Raw genomic sequence first — 18,556 nt, 5'->3', positions numbered from 1 at the left:
TTTCTTTTTTTTTTTTAATTAATCACTGCCGTGATAAAGTTGCCTCGGGGAAGGTTTGACTGAACCTGTCACCAGGTGAGGTAAAAAGAACATGAAGTGGTGAATTAGAGAGGATTTAGCTCTTAATTCACCGCGACTCTTTCAAAGAAAAATGTCTTGATCAAGTGTCAAGGAACAGGAAATGTTATTTTTCTGCGGGTAATTTTAGTATTTTTTCTCGTATGGGGCTGGGATCAATTATTAAGTTAGGGATTTATTATTTACAGTCAGATGGGTGCAATAAATTGAAATAGAATTGTAATAAATTGAATAATGGAAATAAGTCCATGGTACCTGTGAATGCTGATTTTATTTTTAGAAAAAAAGGCTTCGTTTTTATAGGTGAACAAACATTTATTTCGGAGTATTTATAATATAAAAATATTATAATATATATTAGAATGGATATTAGAATATATAATTATATATATTCTAATATATATTAGATATATTATATAATATAATATATAATAGTATCTATAATATAATATATTAGATATAGTATATTAATATATTATATAATAATATATCTAATATATTAGATATATTATATTAATATATTATATAATAATATATCTAATATATTAGATATATTATATTAATATATTATATAATAACATATCTAATATATTAGATATATTATATTAATATAATATGTAATAATATCTATAATGTATTAGATATATTATATTAATATATTATATAATAATATTTCTAATATATATTAGATATATTATATTAATATTATATATAATATATATTCTAATACATATAATTATATATTCGAATATCTATTAGAATAGAGATTAGAATATATAATTATATATATATTACAAAATAAATATATATCATATAATAAATATAATATAATATAATATAATATAATATAATAAATATAATATAATGTAATATAATATAATATAATATAATACAATATAATACAATATAATACAATATAATACAATATAATATAATACAATATAATTATTATAATATTATAATAATATATATTAAAATATTTTAAAATCACAGAATTTTTTTAGGCTGGAAAACACCTTTGAGATCACCCACTGTGCCTCATCCCCACCCCAACATCCAGAAATTCCTTGGACATCTCAAGTGATGGGAATTCCAAACTTCCACCTGCAGCCTCCAAGAGATTTCTGGGTGTAAAATCACCAGCCCAGCCCCAACACCCAGAGCTGAGTTGCCAAATTTCCCAAATTTCTCCCAGCCAGGGCAGTGCCAGGCAGGCACCGCTTTAATTACTTGTTGTGTCAGACAAGTGATAACACCCCCGGAAAAAAGAGCCATTAACACCCAGAGAACAACGATTACACAGATTTAATTCATGCTCAGGGTGAGATCAGTCTGATTGCAAAATCTGACAAAGGAGGTGACCTTTCTCTCAGTGTCTGCTATGGGGTGGAGGGAGTTTACTCGTTCCTTACTCAAGGGTCAGTCCGGGAAAACCTCTAATTATTCATTTGCATTGGGACATATTTTTAAAAATGATTTCTCTGATAAGAGAAAGCTGAGTGGCGCTGAGCAGGAGGGAATCAGAGGTTCAGACTGGAAAAACGAGGTGGAAGAACCTTTCTCTCAGTGTCTACTACAGGGTGGAGGGAGTTTACTCGTTCCTTACTCAAGGATCAGTCCAGAAAAACCTCTAATTATTCATTTGCATTGGGACATATTTTTAAAAGTCCTGATAAGAGAAAGCTGAGTGATGCTGAGCAGGAGGGAATCAGAGGTTCAGACTGGAAAAACGAGGTGGAAAAACCTTTCTCTCAGTGTTTACTACGGGGTGGAGGGAGTTTACTCCGTTCCTTACTCAAGGATCAGTCCGGAAAAACCTCTAATTATTCATTTGTATTCCCGGTATTGAGACATATTTTTAAAAGTCCTGATAAGAGAAAGCTGAGTGGTGCTGAGCAGGAGGGAATCAGAGGTTCAGACTGGAAAAACGAGGTGGAAAAACCTTTCTCTCAGTGTTTACTACAGGGTGGAGGGAGTTTACTCTGTTCCTTACTCAAGGATCAGTCCGGAAAAACCTCTAATTATTCATTTGCGTTGCCGGAATTGGGACATATTTTTAAAAGTCCTGATAAGAGAAAGCTGAGTGGTGCTGAGCAGGAGGGAATCAGAGGTTCAGACTGGAAAAATGAGGTGGAAGAACCTTTCTCTCACTGTTTACTACAGGGTGGAGGGAGTTTACTCCGTTCCTTACTCAAGGATCAGTCCGGGGAAACCTCTAATTATTCATTTATATTCCCAATATTGAGACATCTTTTTAAAAGTCCTGATAAGAGAAAGCTGAGTGGTGCTGAGCAGGAGGGAATCAGAGGTTCAGACTGGAAAAACGAGGTGGAAGAACCTTTCTCTCAGTGTCTACTACAGGGTGGAGGGAGTTTACTCGTTCCTTACTCAAGGGTCAGTCCGGGAAAACCTCTAATTATTCATTTGCATTGGGACATATTTTTAAAAATGATTTCTCTGATAAGAGAAAGCTGAGTGGTGCTGAGCAGGAGGGAATCAGAGGTTCAGACTGGAAAAACGAGGTGGAAGAACTGCTGGGAGCAGCAGGAACGGAGTGACCATCGTGGGATGGGGCAGAGTTGGATTTCCTGCTGACTGCAGGGAAAGGAGGTGGTGCAATGGCGCAAAGGAGAATTTCCTGTCCCACCTCAGAATCCCAGGAATGAGGAAAACACCTCCAAAAACATCATCGAGTCCAACCCAGGACCAATCCCCGCGTTCTCAGCCAGATCAGAGTCACATCCAGGTGAGCCATCCGAGCCAAGATCACTTGGTTCCAGTCACCTCTGCTGAGTCCTCAAACCTCTCATGGTCACACAAAAATTCCTCACTGAATTTAGCCAAGGTTTGCCAAGCAGATTCAAAGATCTGAATCCTTAAAATAATTTACTTGTGGTGCAAAAACAGAATTACAGATGGAGGTGGTGCCTCCAAGGATGGACAAATAAAAGGCAATTTGGGATTTTATAAAAAGCCTGGGGACATCACTTAGTGCTGTGACCATGAGTGTCCAGTCACCTGGCTGGGCCTGAAGTCCCTGTGCCCTTTACATGCCCTTTAAATTCACTAAAAACATAAAATATCAGAGAGTCGTGATAATATAAGCAGAAGTTGTGAAACCAAGAAAAGAACATGCCCGATTTTCCTTTCACTACAAACATGTCCCGGCTCGTCCGACAGACAGAGTGAATCCTGGAAAAATTAAGGGGATTAATCTTGAGTAAAGCAAAATGCAGAACATGTAGTAATAAAAACAAAGAAGAAATCACCTGAATTATCAAAGGGATAAAAAAAGGCATGATACGCCTTGGTAAAAAAGGGAGGGATCAGAAAATACCCTCCAGCTATGGAGGGAAGCCTAGAAAAATACACAAAGAGACAGGAGTTGGATGCAGAAAAACTTTATTGCATTAAAAATGGGAGATAAGGCAGTGAGAGGGAGGCACCAGGCAGGGCGGGTATCACAGGCTGCAGGAGGCCAGGGCAGCTTGTGCAGAGCTCAGCTTGTCCCTGCCGGGCTGAGGCGGCCGCGGGTGTTTGGGCCGGGCTGTGGCGGCTCTAGCAGGGCCCGCAGGTGTCCCAGAGCTTCTTGGTGTAGCGGGGCAAGGCGCAAGGGCTGCAGGCGGGAGCAGCGTAGGCTCTGCCAAAGGTGCAGAGGCCCCCCGAGGCCTGGGTGGCGCCGGCGCCGTAGAGGCCGCCCAGCCCCAGGGAGCCGCCAAAGGCCGGTGCTCCGGAGGAGCCCACCACGGCTTGCTGGGGGAAGGAGCTGAGGATGGGCCCGGGGAAGGTGACCACCACGGGCGGCGGCTGGATCAAGGCCGACGAGTCGGGGCACTGGCGGGCGCACAGCTCGTTGCAGCTCTCAGCGATGGGCTGGGGCACGGCCACGCTGCTCCTGGGAGGGCAAAGGTCGTAGCAGGACATCTTGGTGTGACAGAGATGGGGCTGGAAGAGAATTCACACAAACAGGGGTCAGAAGAGACACGGGGATCTCGCGGTTGAGCAGTGCCCTGTTCCCACAGAGCGTGAGAGGCCAAAGGCACAGAGCCTTGCCCAGCGTGGCCAGCCCTGGCCCTGTGGCCTGCAGCCCCCTGAGAGCCCTGATGGCCAGAGGCAGAGCCCTGGCAAGGCCTGCCCCAGTCCCTGTGCCCAGCCTGGCTGCGTGTGTCCCGGCCCAGGGGCTCCTTCTTTCCTTGCTGCTGGGCAGGAGGCTGAGGCGGGGCTGGCCGTGCCAGGCTGGTGCCAGCACAGGCTCTGCTGCTGTGGCGGCAGCTCTGGTGGCCAGGGAGGGCCCTGGGCAGGGCCTGGGCCAGGAGGCAGAGCCCCGCAGGCACCCACCTGGCCTTGGGCTGAGCAGAGGCAGGCGGCGGCAGTGGATGCAGCCCTGGCCCAGGACAGCGCTTTTATGGGTGGCCGCAGAGGCGGGGCAGGAGCTGCCCGTGCTGGGGCCACGTGTGCGGGGCCAAGGCCCGGCCTCCTCCCTGCTGCCACGGGGCTCTGCTGCTGCTGCTGCTGCTGCTGCTGACTCCTGCCTTTCCTGGCCAGCCCCAAGCTGCACCATCAGCCCCTCCTGCAATGCTCATCCCGCTGGCCCGCTGCCACTGCCACCTCCTGGGCCACAGCAGCCTTGCCCAGGCAGCGCCTGCCCTGGGCCACCGCCTGGCCCTGATGGCCACAGGGCACAGCTGAGCCAAGGCCCAAGGAAAGGCAGCTCCTCTGGGGCCCTGCCTGCTCAGCACCGTGCAGCACTGCACAGTCCAGCAGAGCAGGGCTCCATCTGCCCCCGGGCACTGCCAGGGACCTCTGGGACACAGGGGACAAAGAGCCCTTGTCCTTCCTGACACGTGAGGGACGTGATAGCCGGGATGTCATTCAGCATAGGGGGTGCATGAAAACCTATGAGGGTCTGGTTGATCAGGACAGGACTAGTAGCAGTCTGGCCAGTAGAATGGATCTGTGCATCACTGGCCAAACCTGGACTGCCAAAACCCATCTGTCTTTTGTCAGTACCCAGAGGTTTCTCCCATATTTGGAACAAACATCCCTCATGTTATTCCTCATCCACATAGTGCAAGGAGCTGAGATGTCCACCTGGCCCAACCTGATTCCAGCCTTGCCTCACCCCCTTGGACCATTAAAGTTGTTCCTGGTCCCAAATTGCTGGGTGCCATCGCTGCTATCAAGGATCTGACATGGCAGGAAGGACAAGATGGCTTGGGCAGCGGGAGGTGCTGGGCTGGCACCTGCGGGATGCTGACTCAGGGAGGGGCAGGGGCCGCACAGCCCTGGTGTCAGCAGCAGCAGCAGCAGCAGCAGCAGCAGCAGCAGCCTGAGGGAGTGTCCCCTGAGCAGATTGGCCCGGCTGGAGCTGAGCAATGCTGGGGCTGCTATAAAAGGCCTGTTTGGGCCAGGCTGGGCCAAGCACTGCCCTGGCCACCTTCTCCTCCTCCTCCTCCTCGGGGACAAGGGTAAGTGTGCGAGCGCTTGTGCTGGCGGCTCCCTGCTGCAGCCGCGGCCCCTGTGGCTGGGGCCCTGCTGCCCTGTGCTGCTCTCCTGCCACGGCTGCCCTCTCTTGCAGAGCAGCCTCGCATCCCACGCAGCCAAGATGTCCTGCTACGAGCCGTGCCCCCCCAGGAGCAGCGTGGAGCTGTGCCCCCCAAGAACCAGCGTGGCCGTGCCCCAGCCCATCGCTGAGAGCTGCAACGAGCTGTGCGCCCGCCAGTGCCCCGACTCGTCGGCCTTGATCCAGCCGCCGCCCGTGGTGGTCACCTTCCCCGGGCCCATCCTCAGCTCCTTCCCCCAGCAAGCCGTGGTGGGCTCCTCCGGAGCACCGGCCTTTGGCGGCTCCCTGGGGCTGGGCGGCCTCTACGGCGCCGGCGCCACCCAGGCCTCGGGGGGCCTCTGCACCTTTGGCAGAGCCTACGCTGCTCCCGCCTGCAGCCCTTGCGCCTTGCCCCGCTACAGCAAGAAGCTCTGGGACACCTGCGGGCCCTGCTAGAGCCGCCACAGCCCGGCCCAAACACCCGCGGCCGCCTCAGCCCGGCAGGGACAAGCTGAGCTCTGCACAAGCTGCCCTGGCCTCCTGCAGCCCGGGACACCTGCCCTGCCTGGGGCCTCCCTCTCACTGCCTTATCTCCCCTTCTTAATGCAATAAAATTTTCCTGCATCCAATTCCTGTCTCTTTGCCTGCTTTTGCCAAGTGATGAACCCCCTGGGCATGATGGAGTTGCTAGAGTGGGAGGGGAAATGGTGTTACCAAGATGGCCAGGGAGAATGCAAATGGAACATCCAGGGGAAGGTAAAGTAGAAGAGGGACTGGACAGTGGAATTTAAAGTGGAGAAGAAATTGAAATGAGCTTCTATGTGGTAGGATAAGATGGAGACCAATGGTAATGTGTCAGTCAGCGAGAAGGAGGAGAAGGAGAAGTAGGACAAGGACAAGGACAAGGACAAGGACAAGGACACTCCAAGCACTCTGCCTGTGGACACACCAGTCCCCTGCTTGCAGACCATGATGCCAGAGCCTTTTACACACCTGCTGCCATGCTGGCTATAAGTGAGGTTGCCCTTAGACCTGGGAGCCATGCAGGCTAAAAGTCTGTGAGAGCTCCAGGCCCTCTGTGCCACCATGGCTCCCCTAAAGTAGCAGGGACTGAAATCACACAGTTCCCCCAAACTGGTCCCAGTACATTAAATTTCTTTGTCATCAACTCCTTCTCTTTCCCCTTCTATATCTTAGTCTTTCTATATATTTCTCCCTCTTCATGTTTCTCATCTTCTCTTGCCACTTCTCTTTCTTGTTCTACTTCCTATTATGTTCCATCTTCTTCTGCCTCTTCTCCTTCTTCTCTTCATCCTACTGCCCCTGTCTTCTCCTTCTCCTACCAAACCACTTCCCAACCTTCTCTATCCTGTGATTCTGTGTATAATTTGATTCTATTTTCTTCTCCACCTTAACATCCGCTGTTCCCTTCCCTTGTTTCTTTTACCTTTCCCTTCCACTTACATTTTCCACTCCCACTTGGACATCCCAGAACAACCATTTCCGCCGCCACACTTGGAAAATCGCCATCCCCGGGGTATTCACAACTTTGAAAAGCAGGCAAAGAAGACAGGAATTGGATGCAGGAAAACTTTATTGCTAAGAAAGGGAGATAAGGAAGTGAGAGGGAGGGCGGGCAGGCCCCAGGCAGGGCGGGTGTCACGGGCTGCAGGAGGCCAGGGCAGCTTGTGCAGAGCTCAGCTTGTCCCTGCCGGGCTGAGGCGGCCGCGGGTGTTTGGGCTGGGCTGTGGCGGCTCTAGCAGGGCCCGCAGGTGTCCCAGAGCTTCTTGGTGTAGCGGGGCAAGGCGCAAGGGCTGCAGGCGGGAGCAGCGTAGGCTCTGCCAAAGGTGCAGAGGCCCCCCGAGGCCTGGGTGGCGCCGGCGCCGTAGAGGCCGCCCAGCCCCAGGGAGCCGCCAAAGGCCGGTGCTCCGGAGGAGCCCACCACGGCTTGCTGGGGGAAGGAGCTGAGGATGGGCCCGGGGAAGGTGACCACCACGGGCGGCGGCTGGATCAAGGCCGACGAGTCGGGGCACTGGCGGGCGCACAGCTCGTTGCAGCTCTCAGCGATGGGCTGGGGCACGGCCACGCTGGTCCTGGGAGGGCAAAGGTCGTAGCAGGACATCTTGGTGTGACAGAGATGGGGCTGGAAGAGAATTCACACAAACAGGGCTCAGAAGAGACACGGGGATGTCCCGGTTGAGCAGCGCCCTGTTCCCACAGAGCGTGAGGGGCCAAAGGCACAGAGCCTTGCCCAGCATGGGCAGCCCTGGCCCTGTGGCCTGCAGCCCCCTGAGAGCCCTGATGGCCAGAGGCAGAGCCCTGGCAAGGCCTGCCCCAGTCCCTGTGCCCAGCCTGGCTGCGTGTGTCCCGGCCCAGGGGCTCCTTCTTTCCTTGCTGCTGGGCAGGAGGCTGAGGCGGGGCTGGCCGTGCCAGGCTGGTGCCAGCACAGGCTCTGCTGCTGTGGCGGCAGCTCTGGTGGCCAGGGAGGGCCCTGGGCAGGGCCTGGGCCAGGAGGCAGAGCCCCGCAGGCACCCACCTGGCCTTGGGCTGAGCAGAGGCAGGCGGCGGCAGTGGATGCAGCCCTGGCCCAGGACAGCGCTTTTATGGGTGGCCGCAGAGGCGGGGCAGGAGCTGCCCGTGCTGGGGCCACGTGTGCGGGGCCAAGGCCCGGCCTCCTCCCTGCTGCCACGGGGCTCTGCTGCTGCTGCTGCTGCTGCTGCTGCTGCTGCTGACACCAGGGCTGTGCGGCCCCTGCCCCTCCCTGAGTCAGCATCCCCCAGGTGCCAGCCCAGCACCTCCCGCTGCCCAAGCCATCTTGTCCTTCCTGCCACGTCAGAGCCTTGATAGCAGCGATGGCTCTCAACAAATGGGTTCACAGAAAAACCTCTCAGGATCTTGATGGTCAGGGCAGGAATAACAGGAGGCTGGTCTGTGGAGGGGGTCTGTGCATCACTGGCAAGCCCATGACAGCTGGACCCGATCCACCTGCTGGCAGAGCCCAGGGATTTCATATAGATTTGGAAAAAACACCCTTCGTGTTGATCCCCATCTACACAAGGCAAGGAGCAGAGATGTCCACCTGGCCATGACTGATTCAAGACCTGCCTCACTCCTCTGGCTTATTAAAGTTGTTCCTGGTCCCAAATCACTAGGTGCCATCGCTGCTATCAAGGATCTGACGTGGCAGGAAGGACAAGATGGCTTGGGCAGCGGGAGGTGCTGGGCTGGCACTGGGGGATGCTGACTCAGGGAGGGGCAGGGGCCGCACAGCCCTGGTGTCAGCAGCAGCAGCAGCAGCAGCCTGAGGGAGTGTCCCCTGAGCAGATTGGCCCGGCTGGAGCTGAGCAATGCTGGGGCTGCTATAAAAGGCCTGTTTGGGCCGGGCTGGGCCAAGCACTGCCCTGGCCACCTTCTCCTCCTCCTCCTCCTCGGGGACAAGGGTAAGTGTGCGAGCGCTTGTGCTGGCGGCTCCCTGCTGCAGCCACGGCCCCTGTGGCTGGGGCCCTGCTGCCCTGTGCTGCTCTCCTGCCACGGCTGCCCTCTCTTGCAGAGCAGCCTCGCATCCCACGCAGCCAAGATGTCCTGCTACGAGCCATGCCCCCCCAGGAGCAGCGTGGAGCTGTGCCCCCCAAGAACCAGCGTGGCCGTGCCCCAGCCCATCGCTGAGAGCTGCAACGAGCTGTGCGCCCGCCAGTGCCCCGACTCGTCGGCCTTGATCCAGCCGCCGCCCGTGGTGGTCACCTTCCCCGGGCCCATCCTCAGCTCCTTCCCCCAGCAAGCCGTGGTGGGCTCCTCCGGAGCACCGGCCTTTGGCGGCTCCCTGGGGCTGGGCGGCCTCTACGGCGCCGGCGCCACCCAGGCCTCGGGGGGCCTCTGCACCTTTGGCAGAGCCTACGCTGCTCCCGCCTGCAGCCCTTGCGCCTTGCCCCGCTACAGCAAGAAGCTCTGGGACACCTGCGGGCCCTGCTAGAGCCGCCACCAACAGCCCCACAGCCCCCTGACAGCCTCAGCCCGGCTCCTCCGACCTCTTCTCCTCCCCTGCCCCTCTGCCCACCACGCCTCTCCCCCTCCTGCCTCCTGCCCAAGCCCACATTCCCCACTCCTCCAGCCTCCCACCGGCCTCTTGCTGCTCTGCTCAACAGCCCCTGACAAGGACCAGCCTGAAGGAGCAGCTCTGGGGAAGCCTGCACACACATCCAGCCTGGGCCTCCTGTCTCTGTGCCCACTGTCTTCTTGGTTGTGCTTCAAATAAAACAATCCTGCATCCAACTCCTGCCTCTCTGCTGTTCCTGTCAGGGTTTGGGGTAGAGGGCAGAGCTCCCTTGTCCTGCCCATGGGCACAGAGAGCCCGGCCAGGGCAGTGTCTCAGCCCCATCTTTGCCAGGCAGAGCTGCCTTTGGGCAGATGCCCCAGCCCTGGCAGCTCTCAGCACACACAGTCCAGTAGCAATGAAATTCCAAGGATTCTGCCTCAGGACAGAAATGTTCTCTGCCTTTTGCTGAGGTATCCCGGGGCCTTTAGAACACCTCCAACCCCTCAGGATATTATCTTGGTTACCCAGGTGTGTCTGCAGTCCAGTGGCAAAGTCTTTCATGGTTCCAGGTCCTTTGTTCTTCCAAGACGCTGCTGAAGAACAGCACTGTAAAACAAAGAAGAGACATCTCTCTTTCTATGCCCCTCCCTTTCAGTTTCATCCTATGTTATCCTTTGTGCTTCTCATTGTACCTCTCGACCCCATGTTTTCCCCCATCACTTTCATGTGTCCCCTTTTTCTTTTCTTCTCCCTCTTCTCAATCACTGTATCCTTCCATCTTTTCCTTTCCCTTCCCTGTATCCATGGATTTCCATTTTGTTTTTACTACTCTACCTCCTTCTCCTTCTGTTTCACAAGAACCTCATCCTTGCCTTTATCCTTATTTTGATCTTTCTCCTAATTGTTATCCTTTATCATTTATCCTTTATCATATATCCTTATCCTTGTCCTTATCCCTTATTCTTATCCTTATCTTTATCCTTCATCCTTTACCCTTACCATTATCCTTACACTAACTCTTACACATACACTTACACTTATCCTTACCCTGACCATGACCCTTATCATCTTGAAACTTATCTTTCTCCTCATCCTTATTATGTAATTCATCCTTCCACTCCTTCTTTTTCACAATTCTGATTTTGATTTTTTTCTCCAGGTTCCTTTTCACTGTACCATCCTGACTTGTAATAATCCTTCCTCTCCCATCTCCTATTCCCCTTTCCCATCCCATTCCGCATCCCATTCTCCCCAAAGCCTCCAGCACACAACTCAGCACTGCTGCCCCTCAGCTTTGCCACAGACACAGCAGGAAATAAATCCCAGCCACATCAGAGTAATCACAAACATGGCAAAGATCTCTGCCTTCCCACTCTTGGAACTCCCCCAACACTGATGTGTTCATGACTTGGCAAAAGCAGGCACAGAGACAGGAGTTGGATGCAGGAAAACTTTATTGTGCCCCTGAGGGCAGGAGGGGCAGCGAGAGGGAGGGCGGGCAGGCCCCAGGCAGGGCGGGTGTCCCGGGCTGCAGGAGGCCAGGGCAGCTTGTGCAGAGCTCAGCTTGTCCCTGCCGGGCTGAGGCGGCCGCGGGTGTTTGGGCCGGGCTGTGGCGGCTCTAGCAGGGCCCGCAGGTGTCCCAGAGCTTCTTGCTGTAGCGGGGCAAGGCGCAAGGGCTGCAGGCGGGAGCAGCGTAGGCTCTGCCAAAGGTGCAGAGGCCCCCCGAGGCCTGGGTGGCGCCGGCGCCGTAGAGGCCGCCCAGCCCCAGGGAGCCGCCAAAGGCCGGTGCTCCGGAGGAGCCCACCACGGCTTGCTGGGGGAAGGAGCTGAGGATGGGCCCGGGGAAGGTGACCACCACGGGCGGCGGCTGGATCAAGGCCGACGAGTCGGGGCACTGGCGGGCGCACAGCTCGTTGCAGCTCTCAGCGATGGGCTGGGGCACGGCCACGCTGGTCCTGGGAGGGCAAAGGTCGTAGCAGGACATCTTGGTGTGACAGAGATGGGGCTGGAAGAGAATTCACACAAACAGGGGTCAGAAGAGACACGGGGATCTCCCGGTTGAGCAGCGCCCTGTTCCCACAGAGCGTGAGGGGCCAAAGGCACAGAGCCTTGCCCAGCGTGGCCAGCCCTGGCCCTGTGGCCTGCAGCCCCCTGAGAGCCCTGATGGCCAGAGGCAGAGCCCTGGCAAGGCCTGCCCCAGTCCCTGTGCCCAGCCTGGCTGCGTGTGTCCCGGCCCAGGGGCTCCTTCTTTCCTTGCTGCTGGGCAGGAGGCTGAGGCGGGGCTGGCCGTGCCAGGCTGGTGCCAGCACAGGCTCTGCTGCTGTGGCGGCAGCTCTGGTGGCCAGGGAGGGCCCTGGGCAGGGCCTGGGCCAGGAGGCAGAGCCCCGCAGACACCCACCTGGCCTTGGGCTGAGCAGAGGCAGGCGGCGGCAGTGGATGCAGCCCTGGCCCAGGACAGCGCTTTTATGGGTGGCCGCAGAGGCGGGGCAGGAGCTGCCCGTGCTGGGGCCACGTGTGTGGGGCCAAGGCCCGGCCTCCTCCCTGCTGCCACGGGGCTCTGCTGCTGCTGCTGCTGCTGCTGCTGCTGACTCCTGCCTTTCCTGGCCAGCCCCAAGCTGCACCATCAGCCCCTCCTGCAATGCTCATCCCGCTGGCACGCTGCCACTGCCACCTCCTGGGCCACAGCAGCCTTGCCCAGGCAGCGCCTGCCCTGGGCCACCGCCTGGCCCTGATGGCCACAGGGCACAGCTGAGCCAAGGCCCAAGGAAAGGCAGCTCCTCTGGGGCCCTGCCTGCTCAGCACCGTGCAGCACTGCACAGTCCAGCAGAGCAGGGCTCCATCTGCCCCCGGGCACTGCCAGGGACCTCTGGGACACAGGGGACAAAGGGCCCTGTGCCAGGCCTGACATCCATGGGAAAAGGCTCAGAAATCTCCAAAATCCACCTCATAGTTCATAGTTTTTCCAGTGTCGGAATGTATCTGTATAACAGGCCATTCTGGTACAGAAAACAAACTAGTTGTATGTTAAAATTAACAAACTCTCTGTAGTTTTGTTTTGAAAGCTCTCAAAAATTCATCAAGCTTACTGAGAAAACCACAAGATCAAAAATAAGAAGAGAGCCTGAAAAAATGCAAACCCTAGATAAAATAGCACTACGTTAAGATAATTGGTTGACCAAATAAATATCCTGAAGAATGTGTGCTTGTCTCATGAACAATTAGCTGAGCGAACCCAGGGATGTACAACCACAAGGATAGTAGACCTCGATTCTGTATCTGCCATGTACTGTAAACAATAAACAGCTTCTGTTAGACTCATACTGATTCAGCTATTCAGTAGCCCATTTCCCCACTGCAGCCTTTCTGGGTTGTTCCAGCCATGCCCAGAGCTTCTCCAACCCTTCACATCTGCCTTGGAGCAACATCCTGGGTGCCATCGCTGCTATCAAGGATCTGACGTGGCAGGAAGGACAAGATGGCTTGGGCAGCGGGAGGTGCTGGGCTGGCACCTGGGGGATGCTGACTCAGGGAGGGGCAGGGGCCGCACAGCCCTGGTGTCAGCAGCAGCAGCAGCAGCAGCCTGAGGGAGTGTCCCCTGAGCAGATTGGCCCGGCTGGAGCTGAGCAATGCTGGGGCTGCTATAAAAGGCCTGTTTGGGCCGGGCTGGGCCAAGCACTGCCCTGGCCACCTTCTCCTCCTCCTCCTCCTCGGGGACAAGGGTAAGTGTGCGAGTGCTTGTGCTGGCGGCTCCCTGCTGCAGCCGCGGCCCCTGTGGCTGGGGCCCTGCTGCCCTGTGCTGCTCTCCTGCCACGGCTGCCCTCTCTTGCAGAGCAGCCTCGCATCCCACGCAGCCAAGATGTCCTGCTACGAGCCGTGCCCCCCCAGGAGCAGCGTGGAGCTGTGCCCCCCAAGAACCAGCGTGGCCGTGCCCCAGCCCATCGCTGAGAGCTGCAACGAGCTGTGCGCCCGCCAGTGCCCCGACTCGTCGGCCTTGATCCAGCCGCCGCCCGTGGTGGTCACCTTCCCCGGGCCCATCCTCAGCTCCTTCCCCCAGCAAGCCGTGGTGGGCTCCTCCGGAGCACCGGCCTTTGGCGGCTCCCTGGGGCTGGGCGGCCTCTACGGCGCCGGCGCCACCCAGGCCTCGGGGGGCCTCTGCACCTTTGGCAGGGCCTACGCTGCTCCCGCCTGCAGCCCTTGCGCCTTGCCCCGCTACAGCAAGAAGCTCTGGGACACCTGCGGGCCCTGCTAGAGCCGCCACCAACAGCCCCACAGCCCCCTGACAGCCTCAGCCTGGCTCCTCCGACCTCTTCTCCTCCCCTGCCCCTCTGCCCACCACGCCTCTCCCCCTCCTGCCTCCTGCCCAAGCCCACATTCCCCACTCCTCCAGCCTCCCACCGGCCTCTTGCTGCTCTGCTCAACAGCCCCTGCCAAGGACCAGCCTGAAGGAGCAGCTCTGGGGAAGCCTGCACACACATCCAGCCTGGGCCTCCTGTCTCTGTGCCCAGTGTCTTCTTGGTTGTGCTTCCAATAAAACAATCCTGCATCCAACTCCTGCCTCTCTGCTGTTCCTGTCAGGGTTTGGGGTGGAGGGCAGAGCTCCCTTGTCCTGCCCATGGGCACAGAGAGCGCGGCCAGGGCAGTGTCTCAGCCCCATCTTTGCCAGACAGAGCTGCCTTTGGGCAGATGCCCCAACCCTGGCAGCTCTCAGCACACACGGGGCCTGCAGGGGAGCTCCAAGGACTCTGCCTCAGGTCACAAAGCTTGTCTGCCATTGAGAGAGGTAGCCCGGGTCCTTTAGAACACTTCCAACCCCTCGGGATATGAGCTGGGGTGACCCTGGTCCAGCAGCAGTCCAGTGGCAAAGGCTTCCACAGTTCCAAGTCCTCTGTTCTTCCAAGACGCTGCAGAAGGACTGGACTGTGATAGCAAAGAGGAGACTTTTCTCTTTTCTTGCCCTTCCACTTCTGTTTCCTCCTAAGCCCATTTCATCCTCTCTGCATCTCCTTGTACTTCTCTCTGCTCATGTTTTCCTCTGTCACTTTCATGTTTCCCATTTTTCTTTTCTTCTCCCTCTTCCCAGTCACTACATCCTTCCATCTTTTCCTTGCCCTTTCCTCTATCCATTCATTTCTGTTTTGTTATCATTACCTACCTCCTTCTCCTTCCCTTTCACATTCATCTTATCCTTATCCTTATTTTGATCCTTATCCTAATCGTTATCCTTTATCCTTATCCTCTACCCTTATCCTTATCTTTTATCGTCATCATTATTGTTATCCTCATCCTTATCTTTATCTTTATCTTTATCCTTATCCTTATCATCCTTATCCTCTATCCTTATTCTTATCCTCATCCTTCATCCTTTACCCTTATCATTATTCTTACCTATACCCTTATCCTAACACTTACCCTTACCCTTCCCCCTATCCTTACCCAGACCATTACCCTTATCATCTTGACACTTAGCTTGTCCTCATCCTTATTCTGGAATTCATCCTTCCTCTTCCTCTCCTCCCCTTGCAAATTTCCTTTTTTCATTTCTTCTTCCAGCTTCCTCTTCGTTGTTCCCTTCTGTCCTGTAAGAATCCTTCCTCTCCCATCTCCTGTTCTTCTATACCCATCACCTACAGTCCTCAGCACACAGCTCAGCACTGCTGCCCCTCAGCTTTGCCACAGACACAGCACAGCACAAATCCCAGCCATATCACAGTAATCACAGACATGACAAGATCTCTGCCCTCCCACTCTTGGAACTCCCCCAACACCGATGTGATCAACACTTGGCAAAAGCAGGCAAAGAGACAGGAATTGGATGCAGGAAAACTTTATTGTGCCCCTGAGGGCAGGAGGGGCAGTGAGAGGGAGGGCGGGCAGGCCCCAGGCAGGGCGGGTGTCCCGGGCTGCAGGAGGCCAGGGCAGCTTGTGCAGAGCTCAGCTTGTCCCTGCCGGGCTGAGGCGGCCACGGGCATTTGGGCCAGGCTGTGGCGGCTCTAGCAGGGCCCGCAGGTGTCCCAGAGCTTCTTGCTGTAGCGGGGCAAGGCGCAAGGGCTGCAGGCGGGAGCAGCGTAGGCTCTGCCAAAGGTGCAGAGGCCCCCCGAGGCCTGGGTGGCGCTGGCGCCGTAGAGGCCGCCCAGCCCCAGGGAGCCGCCAAAGGCCGGTGCTCCGGAGGAGCCCACCACGGCTTGCTGGGGGAAGGAGCTGAGGATGGGCCCGGGGAAGGTGACCACCACGGGCGGCGGCTGGATCAAGGCCGACGAGTCGGGGCACTGGCGGGCGCACAGCTCGTTGCAGCTCTCAGCGATGGGCTGGGGCACGGCCACGCTGGTTCTTGGGGGGCACAGCTCCACGCTGCTCCTGGGAGGGCAAAGGTCGTAGCAGGACATCTTGGTGTGACAGAGATGGGGCTGGAAGAGAATTCACACAAACAGGGCTCAGAAGAGACACGGGGATGTCCCGGTTGAGCAGCGCCCTGTTCCCACAGAGCGTGAGGGGCCAAAGGCACAGAGCCTTGGCCAGCGTGGCCAGCCCTGGCCCTGTGGCCTGCAGCCCCCTGAGAGCCCTGATGGCCAGAGGCAGAGCCCTGGCAAGGCCTGCCCCAGTCCCTGTGCCCAGCCTGGCTGCGTGTGTCCCGGCCCAGGGGCTCCTTCTTTCCTTGCTGCTGGGCAGGAGGCTGAGGCGGGGCTGGCCGTGCCAGGCTGGTGCCAGCACAGGCTCTGCTGCTGTGGCGGCAGCTCTGGTGGCCAGGGAGGGCCCTGGGCAGGGCCTGGGCCAGGAGGCAGAGCCCCGCAGGCACCCACCTGGCCTTGGGCTGAGCAGAGGCAGGCGGCGGCAGTGGATGCAGCCCTGGCCCAGGACAGCGCTTTTATGGGTGGCCGCAGAGGCGGGGCAGGAGCTGCCCGTGCTGGGGCCACGTGTGCGGGGCCAAGGCCCGGCCTCCTCCCTGCTGCCACGGGGCTCTGCTGCTGCTGCTGCTGCTGCTGCTGCTGCTGACTCCTGCCTTTCCTGGCCAGCCCCAAGCTGCACCATCAGCCCCTCCTGCAATGCTCATCCCGCTGGCACGCTGCCACTGCCACCTCCTGGGCCACAGCAGCCTTGCCCAGGCAGCGCCTGCCCTGGGCCACCGCCTGGCCCTGATGGCCACAGGGCACAGCTGAGCCAAGGCCCAAGGAAAGGCAGCTCCTCTGGGGCCCTGCCTGCTCAGCACCGTGCAGCACTGCACAGTCCAGCAGAGCAGGGCTCCATCTGCCCCCGGGCACTGCCAGGGACCTCTGGGACACAGGGGACAAAGAGCCCTCGTCCTTCCTGCAGTGTGAGATACTTGATAGCAGGGATGTCATTCAGCATCAGGGGGGGCTGGAAAACCTATGAGGGTCTGGTTGATCAGGACAGGACTAGTAGCAGTCTGGCCAGTAGAATGGATCTGTGCATCACTGGCCAAACCTGGACTGCCAAAACCCATCTGTCTTTTGTCAGTACCCAGAGGTTTCTCCCATATTTGGAACAAACATCCCTCATGTTATTCCTCATCCACATAGTGCAAGGAGCAGAGATGTCCACCTGGCCCAGGCTGATTCCAGCCCTGCCCCACCCCTTTGGACCATTAAAGGTGTTCCTGGTCCCAAATTGCTGGGTGCCATCGCTGCTATCAAGGCTCTGACGTGGCAGGAAGGACAAGATGGCTTGGGCAGCGGGAGGTGCTGGGCTGGCACCTGCGGGATGCTGACTCAGGGAGGGGCAGGGGCCGCACAGCCCTGGTGTCAGCAGCAGCAGCAGCAGCAGCAGCAGCAGCCTGAGGGAGTGTCCCCTGAGCAGATTGGCCCGGCTGGAGCTGAGCAATGCTGGGGCTGCTATAAAAGGCCTGTTTGGGCCAGGCTGGGCCAAGCACTGCCCTGGCCACCTTCTCCTCCTCCTCCTCCTCGGGGACAAGGGTAAGTGTGCGAGCGCTTGTGCTGGCGGCTCCCTGCTGCAGCCGCAGCCCCTGTGGCTGGGGCCCTGCTGCCCTGTGCTGCTCTCCTGCCACGGCTGCCCTCTCTTGCAGAGCAGCCTCGCATCCCACGCAGCCAAGATGTCCTGCTACGAGCCGTGCCCCCCCAGGAGCAGCGTGGAGCTGTGCCCCCCAAGAACCAGCGTGGCCGTGCCCCAGCCCATCGCTGAGAGCTGCAACGAGCTGTGCGCCCGCCAGTGCCCCGACTCGTCGGCCTTGATCCAGCCGCCACCCGTGGTGGTCACCTTCCCCGGGCCCATCCTCAGCTCCTTCCCCCAGCAAGCCGTGGTGGGCTCCTCCGGAGCACCGGCCTTTGGCGGCTCCCTGGGGCTGGGCGGCCTCTACGGCGCCGGCGCCACCCAGGCCTCGGGGGGCCTCTGCACCTTTGGCAGAGCCTATGCTGCTCCCGCCTGCAGCCCTTGCGCCTTGCCCCGCTACAGCAAGAAGCTCTGGGACACCTGCGGGCCCTGCTAGAGCCGCCACCAACAGCCCCACAGCTCCCTGACAGCCTCAGCCCAGCTCCTCCGACCTCTTCTCCTCCCCTGCCCCTCTGCCCACCACGCCTCTCCCCCTCCTGCCTCCTGCCCAAGCCCACATTCCCCACTCCTCCAGCCTCCCACCGGCCTCTTGCTGCTCTGCTCAACAGCCCCTGCCAAGGACCAGCCTGAAGGAGCAGCTCTGGGGAAGCCTGCACACACATCCAGCCTGGGCCTCCTGTCTCTGTGCCCAGTGTCTTCTTGGTTGTGCTTCAAATAAAACAATCCTGCATCCAACTCCTGCCTCTCTGCTGTTCCTGTCAGGGTTTGGGTGGAGGGCAGAGCTCCCTTGTCCTGCCCATGGGCACAGAGAGCGCGGCCAGGGCAGTGTCTCAGCCCCATCTTTGCCAGGCAGAGCTGCCTTTGGGCAGATGCCCCAGCCC

General features: G+C 56.7%; 8 protein-coding genes across 8 annotated transcripts; 4 read left to right on the top strand and 4 right to left on the bottom strand.

Annotated features, from left to right (window-relative positions):
- Positions 1-3,636: 3,636 nt before the first annotated feature.
- Positions 3,637-4,002, bottom strand: LOC310919629 (scale keratin-like; the record flags this gene model as incomplete). Its single annotated transcript, XM_083879056.1, has 1 exon — positions 3,637-4,002. One exon carries the CDS (start codon positions 4,000-4,002, stop codon positions 3,637-3,639), a length of 366 nt encoding a protein of 121 aa, XP_083735182.1.
- A 1,575-nt stretch (positions 4,003-5,577) lies between these two features.
- LOC310919608 (feather keratin-like) lies at positions 5,578-6,076 on the top strand (the record flags this gene model as incomplete). The annotated part of the gene is made up of 1 exon (XM_083879036.1): positions 5,578-6,076. Exon 1 carries the CDS (start codon positions 5,684-5,686, stop codon positions 6,074-6,076), a length of 393 nt encoding a protein of 130 aa, XP_083735162.1. The 5' UTR covers positions 5,578-5,683.
- Positions 6,077-7,376: 1,300 nt separating this feature from the next.
- Positions 7,377-7,742, bottom strand: LOC310919631 (scale keratin-like; the record flags this gene model as incomplete). The annotated part of the gene is made up of 1 exon (XM_083879058.1): positions 7,377-7,742. One exon carries the CDS (start codon positions 7,740-7,742, stop codon positions 7,377-7,379), a length of 366 nt encoding a protein of 121 aa, XP_083735184.1.
- A 1,455-nt stretch (positions 7,743-9,197) lies between these two features.
- On the top strand, positions 9,198-9,590 carry LOC310919625 (feather keratin-like; the record flags this gene model as incomplete). The annotated part of the gene is made up of 1 exon (XM_083879052.1): positions 9,198-9,590. One exon carries the CDS (start codon positions 9,198-9,200, stop codon positions 9,588-9,590), a length of 393 nt encoding a protein of 130 aa, XP_083735178.1.
- A 1,681-nt stretch (positions 9,591-11,271) lies between these two features.
- LOC310919630 (scale keratin-like) lies at positions 11,272-11,637 on the bottom strand (the record flags this gene model as incomplete). Its single annotated transcript, XM_083879057.1, has 1 exon — positions 11,272-11,637. The coding sequence occupies one exon, from the start codon at positions 11,635-11,637 to the stop codon at positions 11,272-11,274; it is 366 nt and encodes a 121-aa protein (XP_083735183.1).
- A 1,766-nt stretch (positions 11,638-13,403) lies between these two features.
- Positions 13,404-13,902, top strand: LOC310919614 (feather keratin-like; the record flags this gene model as incomplete). The annotated part of the gene is made up of 1 exon (XM_083879042.1): positions 13,404-13,902. The coding sequence occupies exon 1, from the start codon at positions 13,510-13,512 to the stop codon at positions 13,900-13,902; it is 393 nt and encodes a 130-aa protein (XP_083735168.1). The 5' UTR covers positions 13,404-13,509.
- A 1,741-nt stretch (positions 13,903-15,643) lies between these two features.
- Positions 15,644-16,036, bottom strand: LOC310919617 (feather keratin 3-like; the record flags this gene model as incomplete). Its single annotated transcript, XM_083879044.1, has 1 exon — positions 15,644-16,036. One exon carries the CDS (start codon positions 16,034-16,036, stop codon positions 15,644-15,646), a length of 393 nt encoding a protein of 130 aa, XP_083735170.1.
- A 1,682-nt stretch (positions 16,037-17,718) lies between these two features.
- On the top strand, positions 17,719-18,111 carry LOC310919624 (feather keratin-like; the record flags this gene model as incomplete). Its single annotated transcript, XM_083879051.1, has 1 exon — positions 17,719-18,111. One exon carries the CDS (start codon positions 17,719-17,721, stop codon positions 18,109-18,111), a length of 393 nt encoding a protein of 130 aa, XP_083735177.1.
- Between the last annotated feature and the right edge of the window lie 445 nt (positions 18,112-18,556).

This window comes from Zosterops lateralis, assembly GCF_965231275.1.
Source record: "Zosterops lateralis genome assembly, chromosome: 27".
Lineage (NCBI taxonomy): Eukaryota > Metazoa > Chordata > Aves > Passeriformes > Zosteropidae > Zosterops > Zosterops lateralis.
This window is presented reverse-complemented; position numbering and strand designations above follow the sequence as displayed.